General features: G+C 45.4%; 1 protein-coding gene across 1 annotated transcript; it reads left to right on the top strand.

The window, feature by feature from the left end:
* Window positions 1–48: 48 nt before the first annotated feature.
* On the top strand, window positions 49–8,095 carry med17 (mediator complex subunit 17). The gene is made up of 13 exons (XM_084466666.1): window positions 49–160; window positions 608–852; window positions 1,161–1,324; window positions 1,889–2,108; window positions 2,719–2,855; window positions 3,141–3,222; window positions 3,669–3,821; window positions 4,116–4,246; window positions 4,483–4,667; window positions 4,974–5,111; window positions 5,606–5,723; window positions 6,154–6,313; window positions 7,661–8,095. Exons 2-13 carry the CDS (start codon window positions 618–620, stop codon window positions 7,867–7,869), a joined length of 1,932 nt encoding a protein of 643 aa, XP_084322792.1. The 5' UTR covers window positions 49–160; window positions 608–617; the 3' UTR covers window positions 7,870–8,095.
* Window positions 8,096–8,344: the final 249 nt, after the last annotated feature.

Below are 8,344 nucleotides of genomic sequence, written 5' to 3'. Positions count from 1 at the left end.
ACCCGGCTACAGGGCGGAAGCAGGATGCCCTGGTACTCGCCTGATCAAAATCCCTCCTGTGTTGTTCATGTTCAACAGTGGAAACGAATGACTTACAGACACTAGCTGTGTGGAGATTTTGCGATTTTGGTAGTTCAGCCATCTTCAGAAAACTTTAAAAGTGAGTTGCAAAAAGAAGCATTAATTGGTGCTACTCGAGCATGTTGTGATCTTGTGAACCCATTGAGTCATTACTACGAACGAACCGCTAGTGAGCAAGCTAACGCTGTCTTGTTAGCTTCGATAGTACCGTACAATTAAACATAGTAAGGTACAAATGATCCTCTATATATTGCGGTTTTTACTGGGACGTTCAACGAATTATGTTGATACATCTGTTTGTGGCTTTAGTGGTGTTTTTTTATTTTGTGTTATCCCTCTCCGTATGCTTTGTGTAGGAATATGTATTTATTGTAATCGGTATGCACTCTTAATTGACATTTTCATGTATTTATGCACATTTTATTGATATGTATACTTTTTTTTATTTATTGCATATTAGATTGTGTTAACTTGTAACCAATTCGAATCAATGAAGTAATCAATGATTGTTCCCATCATATCCCAGGAGTTGAACCATGTCGGGGGTTCCAGCGGTGCAGGTGAGCATCGAGTCGTCCTGCGAAAAGCAGGTGCAGGAGGTGGCCCTCGATGGAACGGAGACGTACGTACCCCCGCTGTCCATGTCCCAGAACCTCGCTAAGCTTGCGGAGAGGATCGACTTCGGTCAGGGTTCTGACTCGGAGGGGGACGAGACGCCAACGGAGCCCAGAGACCGTGATTGGTTGAAGCAGGAGCCGGAGGAGGAGGAGGGTAAGGAAATATCACCTGGAGATGGAGAACACCAAGATACGGTCAGGAGATGAAGTGGTCTGTATTCATCCCTTCCAAGAACCACACAAATAAAAAAAGAACATGTACAATATATATACTATTAACCTGGCGAGGTTTCTTGTGTGGATATATGCTGCGAAAGCTTAACTGTACCCTTTAAAGAAGTTACACTTACACCTCAGAGGTTCACAAACAACCTGCTCACAACATTTCTTTCCACTACCCATAGTCATCCAGCCCAGAAGGTTCCATGTTAATGACCTCTGTTCGACCTCATACTCCTGCAGGCACGGTGAAGTTCCAGCCCTCTCTGTGGCCCTGGGACTCTGTGCGTAACAACCTGCGCAGCGCACTGACGGAGATGTGCGTGCTCTATGACGTCCTCAGTGTCGTCAAGGTGAAGAGGTACATGGCCTTGGACCCCGTCTCGCAGGATCCCTCCGCTGGCAAAGTACTTCTGACTTTTTACATCAAAGGTCCCTTGACATGCCACCAGGTGTGAGTGTGATTAGCCGTTACAAGCAATTTTGAAAATCGGGCTCTTATGACATCACAAGTGGGCGTGTCCACCTAGATGTGTGACGGATAGATGAGCAATGTTTGCTACAGTCCACTGGGTAGGCTGGTAGACCTGCTAGATCTATCCAGCACACATCTAGGTGGACAGGCTCACTTGTGATGATTTTCAAAATGGCTTGTAACAGCTAATCAAACTCACACCTGGTGGCATGTGATTGGACCTTTTAAGTTAGCATGTTTTAATACAAAGTATATGCAAAGTGCTCAATGAGCTAGCTCCTTAAAATATGCTTTAGGATCAGAAAGCATGGTGAGTAGCTGCACAATAGTTACAATTCAATTTTATTTGTATAGCCGTTTGAGACAGGTACAGTCTGAAAGGGCTTAACAGGCCATATGTTTATGACACCCCTAGCGCCCCCAAGAGTGCAAGAAAAAAAATGTTCTAAACCACTAGGGCCTTGTGTTCTAACGGGTTTCCTGTAATGCTCCCCAGAGCCCCCAGGTGTTCCAGCTGATGAGTAAGAAGAAGTCTCTGGCCACCGCCGCCCAGCTGCTGCTCAAGGGAGCCGAGAAGCTCAACAAGTCTGTGGCGGAGAACCTGGAGAACCGGCGGCAGAGAGACTTCAACTCGGAGCTGCTGAGACTCCGCTCGCAGTGGAAGCTCCGCAAGGTCGGGGACAAGATCCTGGGAGACCTCAGCTACAGGAGTGCAGGTGAACCCCCAGCCAACCCCTGTGTCACGTAGTCAGATACAACTATTACTGTCTGTGGGGAAGGATAGTGGTGGTTAGGGTTGCGGCTGCCAAAAAGTACTTGGTCCGATCCCGAATGTCCACAGTCCCATCCTTTTACTTTACATTACATTGATTCACTTAGCAGATGCTTTTGTCCAAAGCGATGAACCATTAGCAGTCAACGATAAAGATAAACCCCCCAAAAAGTGCAAGAATCATTTAAGTACATACAACTTGGCAACTTAAGTGAGTGCTATGATATAGAAACAAGATTGAGACGGAGAGAGATTTGAGAATTTCTTCTTCATTTCTTATATCTGAATTAGCTTAAAGTCGCTTTAGGTAAAATCTGCTTAATATCTAAGCAGTATTAGTAGTAGTTGTCTTGTATAACACATTTATAAACACATTTCATACAACAGTTTGACATGGGTACTTTGTCTGGTACCAGACCAAAGTTCTGTCACCTGACGTGTGTGTGTGTGTGTGTGTGTGTGTGTGTGTGTGTGTGTGTGTGTGTGTGTGTGTGTGTGTGTGTGTGTGTGTGTGTGTGTGTGTGTGTGTGTGTGTGTGTGTGTGGTCAATGCAGGGTCCTTGTTCCCTCACCAGGGGACCTTCGAGGTGATCAAGAACACAGACATTGACCTGGACAAGAAGATCCCAGAGGACTACTGCCCCCTGGATGTCCAGATCCCCAGTGACCTGGAGGGCTCTGCCTACCTCAAGGTGAGCAAAGGAGAATAAAATTATTTTAAAAAATTATTATTTAAAAAAATTATATATATATACACATGTTGTTTTCTTTAATTATGTTAATAATTCTAATTAATCATATTGAACTATATTTGTCTAATTATAAGAAATTAAACATAACTTTACAATAATTTCCCCCCGGGGATAAATAAATATCTATCTATCTATCTATCTCTCAATAGCCTCAGATGTTTCCAAAACCAAATCTCTCACATTCTCTTGTTGTTGTTGTTGTTGTTGTTATTGTTGTGTTCTTAGGTGTCCATCCAGAAACAAGCACCAGACATAGGAGACCTGGGCACTGTCAACCTCTTCAGGAGGCAGCCCAAAACCAAAGCGGGTGAGCTCCAGATCATATCTCTGGTGTTAAGGGGTCCCCATGTCATAACCTAGTGTGATGTTGATTGGCCATTATAAGCCATCAACTCAACCAGTGCATTAGCACAGCTCAACCTAATATCCTATCCAGCGGACACTCGCACGTCAAACATAACTAACTCAACAAATGTCACAACTAAAACGTTTAAATATTTTGTTTAAATATATTTATTTGAAAAAGTAGTACTATAGTCGTGTTTGTGCGTTTCCTCTGCAAATGCAGTGCTCTTGCCCACTAGAAGTTAAGGAAAATCATGATGATAAAATGATGAGGTTTTCATCCAACAAAGTCTCCATCAAGTCACCAGACATGCAAAACGTAGCGGTAGAGGCGATGTGGGGTTGAGCATTAGCTTCTGTTAACAGTTAGTTTTTTTTTCTTCTTCTCCCCATCCTGTGTCCTACCAGGAACACAGCCCTGGCATGTGAAGCTGGAAGCAGCTCAGAACGTTCTGCTCTGCAAGGAGATATTTGCCCAGCTGTCCCGTGAAGCAGTCCAGATCAAGTCCCAGATTCCCCACATCGTGGTGAAGAACCAGATAATTTCACAGCCCTTCCCAGGTCTGCACAGAGAAGCTCCTGACATCACAACCAGGAAACCAAGCACTCATAATGACATGTCACTGATGCGATAAGTAAAAAAGAGGACAATTCCAAAGCAATGCAAAACCATTAAAGTGGTTCCAGATACCATAGCCTGTCGATCCAAAAGTTATTGCTTATGATTTTCTGAAGTTAGTGCATGTCATTTGGCATGCAATGCCTTCAATTTCCACTGACATTTTCATTTCATGCACCTGGGGTTGTTATTGTGTGTTTATGATTATCGCTCTCTCTCTCTCTCCCTCCCTCCAGGTCTGCAGCTCTCCATATCTTTGTGCCATTCGACAGGAGAGAAGAAGACCCAGAAGGGGTCACCAGAGAGACCCAGACCGGACGACCACCTCTATGTCTTGGAACACAACCTGCATCAGCTCATGAGAGAGGTACACTTCTAGACCCCCCTGTCTTCTTCCACTCTACTTCAATGCGCTGGCCGAGGCCCAAATAGACAAACAATACATTTTGGCCTTCAATCCATACTAAAACAGGATTCCTCCATTAAACTGAGACTTTGTTTGGCATCATTCATTGTTATTTAATGGAAGACACAAGCACCAAACCCAGAGAATGGCACTGATCTGATTGATGAAGGACTTCCTGTTTCCTGTGTCTCTGGCAGTTCCATAAGCAGCGACTGAGCTCTGTGGTGATGCCCCATCCCGCCAGCGCCCCCTTTGGTCACAAACGCATGCGCCTGGCGGGACCCCAGGCCTACGACAAGGCAGAGATCTCCAGCCTCCAGCAGACCCAGGGGCTCCTTGAGAAGATCATCAAACAGGCCAAGCACATCTTCCTCCGTAGCAGGTACCATAGCTAACAACAGGTAGCTAACACAAGCACATCTTCCTCCGTAGCAGGTACCATAGCTAACAACAGGTAGCTAACACAAGCACATCTTCCTCCGTAGCAGGTACCCTAGCTAGCAGTAGGTAGCTAATGCATTGTACGTAGCACAACAACACTGGAAGCGCTAGCACAAAATGGCTGGCACAATGTAGCTAACACATCTTGGGAAGCTAACGGCATCGGGAGAAATGTGGTCTTAGTGTGGGGTAAGATAATTGTTCAGACTCGGGTTGAGCTAACATTACTTGGAATAAACCACCTTAGGACGGCACGGACCATCGACAGCCTGGCCAGCCACATCGAGGACCCCCAGATCCAGGCCCACTGGTCCAACATCAATGACGTGTACGAGTCCAGTGTCAAGGTGCTCATCACCTCCCAGGGCTACGAGCAGATCTGCAAGTAAGAGGAGTCGGAACCCACCCATCCCACCCAGATCCCAACATTCTCTCAGAAAAGACTACAGTCAGACCCAGATAATCACACCCAGATCCTAACACTCAGACATACTAGTCAGACCCAGCTAAATGCAACCAGATCCCAACGCTCTCCCACAAAGACTTCAATCCGACACAGCCTGTCACACCCAGATTCCAACACACTCTCTGTAGTATCGCAGTCGCACCCAGCAAATCACAACCAGATCCCAATACTCTCTAGAGTGTTTGGATTTGGTTGCTTTCGGTTGGTTCTGACTGCAGTCCTACAGAGTCCAGTGGCAGGCAGTCAGACCCAACTAAACACAACCAGAACCCAACACACTCTTGAGCTTGGCCCGATGGGGAAACATCAAAGATCAAAACCATTGTAGATGTATTCACTGGTCAAAATATTTGATAATATATTGTTTTATGTATTTTGTTATTTATAATATTAAATTGTGTGTGTGCGTGCAGGTCTATCCAGCTCCAGCTGAACATCGGCGTGGAACAGATCCGAGTGGTGCACAGAGACGGCCGCGTGGTCACACTGTCGCACCAGGAACAGGAACTACAGGACTTCCTTCTATCTCAGGTACTCCCACCTACAAAGTAAAAGTCTTGTTGGGCAGGGCTGATGGGCATGTTGCACTCGGCTCATCGGTGGACATCCCAAGTGTTAAACAAGTGCAGAAAGTGAGGGCCTTCACCTCTTACACCAGTTCCATAGTACAGTACTTTTAAAGTTCTGCGTTTTTTAATAACATGGTAATGGTAATGGCACCCCTCTGTGTCTTTGCAGTGTTGGATGTTAATTTACTACAAACGCATACAGAGTTTTTTTGTTTGTTGTTGTTTTAATATATGTTCATGAGTAACAGTGCCCTCTTGTGTCTGTTGTAGTGTGGTGTAGATGTCACCACACTATACTTGAGGTCATATCAGTGCGAGTAAGAGCGACACCTGTGTGTGTGTGTGTGTGTGTGTGTGTGTGTGTGTGTGTGTGTGTGTGTGTGTGTGTGCAGATGTCGCAGCATCAGGTGCATGCCGTGCAGCAGCTGGCCAAGGTGATGGGCTGGCACGTGCTGAGCTTCAGTAACCACGTGGGCCTGGGCCCCGTGGAGAGCATCGGCAACGCCTCGGCCATCACCGTGGCCTCGGCCAACGGGGAGTACGCCATCTCAGGTGAGCTTGCATCCCATGACACCCTCTGATAGTAGCATACAAGTCAAGTGTATTTGTATAGCACTGATCACAGTCAGTCTGAAAGGGCTTTGCAGGCCACATTGTCAGGCACCCTCCAACCTAGCTCCCTAAAGACCAGGTAAAACCTCCTAATTATCACAGAAGGAACCTTGGGAAGGAACGCAGAAAGTGAGTAAAAATTTGTATTGAAAAATATCTAGAAAATGAGTAATATCCATGGTACTTTAGAGGTGCTGGCCAGTGGGTAAGCTGGTATCGTCAGGTTGGTTAGGCAACACAATATTATCATCATCATAAAAGTAGTTTAGTTTGTGTTCTCATACCCAACAAGCCTGGTTGGAATGAGAAATTCTATGAAGCTTATTGAGGCCTTGCGTTAACTGTATATTTGATCATTATCTTACAAGTCACCCAAGGTTCCAGGGAAAACTGGTCAAACCAGACCGTGAATAACATCTGACAGGCACTTGTTTGTAAACCAGCCACCACAGGATGCATGCTAATCAGGTGGTAGAAATACCAAATAGAATGTTGGTTGTCAAATTTACCCTTTTAAATCTGTTGACACTTGACAAACTGGATGGATCTTACAAGCCAAAATTAGCTGTCCCCACAGACCTTTACCTGTCCCCTGATGTAGTAGCCTGGCTCCGCCCGCCTCCGTACTTCCGCTCAATTTTCATTTCCCTTCAGGGAAACGTCTACGTCTGGGTTTGCGGTAAAAATAGCCAATTTTTTGGCTGTCCAATCAGCAAACAGAGGGAGTGGCTGACAACATTGACGTTGAGATTGTGCGCTAGTTTGAGTTGTAGTCAAACGTTAGCGATTGGTTATGGCAGATCCAGAGTGACACTGGGCAGATCTAATAGTTTCAAACTCCAACAGACACCCGCCTTCAAGTGAGTTAAAGTTGGAGAAATGGAGAAAGGCCAGACTCTCTGTGCAAATGAAATGAAGTATGAGATTCTGGTAGGACCAGGCTACTGATGTAGCACACTGCTCCTTAAACGTACCACAACTACCCATACTAACCACATCAAAATAAATATACTATATACAGTATGTAGTAATCCATATCATTCTATATACTTATTTTGTCTATTTAGTAGACTACTTTAGAAGTCTAGAGGCGTGCTGTTAAGGAGCAGGTAGAGGTTAGGGCATCTTACTACAGGTTAGACGGCAGACATTGGGGATCAAACCCTGTATCTTTCAGCCAACCACAACCCTACACTGCCATGCACCGCCAGCCAGCATATCGGTGCAACACCAGCACTAATTTTGACGTTGTGTTCACGTGTGTGCTTGCTCTGCTCTCTCTTCCAGTGCGTAACGGTCCAGAGAGTGGCTGTAAGGTACTAGTCCAGTTCCCTCGCAGCCAGAACAAGGACCAGCCCAAGAGCGAGGTGGTCCAGGATGCCAAGTGGACCCACCTGAGGGGAGCCTACAAGGAGGTCCATTGGAGTAAGATGGAGGGACGCAACTTTGTGTACAAGATGGAGCTTCTCATGGCCGCACTCACGCCCTGCCCCTGAAGGTGGCATCGAACTGACCCCAAGTCTTTTTTTATATATGTGTATATTGGAGAGAAGAAAAACAACTTTTGTTTGTTATATCCCCCAGATGTGTTCATTGGGGCACTGTAGAACCTAAAGCAGTTGTCTGTCAACTGCAGATGTTTCACTGTAGAACTTTTAATACAAATAAAGGTAATCACAGTGAAGGCACTTTGCTCTGGGATGCCTCAGACTGCTCTTGTTTGTTTTCACCTTTCACCAACACTGAGCTTTTCATACAATAAAACACTTAGGTTATACTTCAACTTTTCGTACATTACGTTTGTTGTGTCGATATCTCTCGTGGGAACACTGCCATGTGTGGCATCAAGTGTAAAATTGCTTTGAAAATCTGATGAGATTGTCATCGGGCCTTCTTACTAGAAGTGAAAAACATTTAGAAGCGTGAGATCAGATAAAGGAGCTCCATCTTTTATCCCTGCATCGAAAATGA

This window comes from Micromesistius poutassou (assembly GCF_964030765.1).
Source record: "Micromesistius poutassou genome assembly, chromosome: 4".
NCBI classification, from domain to species: Eukaryota; Metazoa; Chordata; class Actinopteri; order Gadiformes; family Gadidae; genus Micromesistius; species Micromesistius poutassou.
The sequence above is the reverse complement of the archived record's forward strand: the minus strand, read 5'-3'. Positions and strand labels throughout refer to the sequence as shown.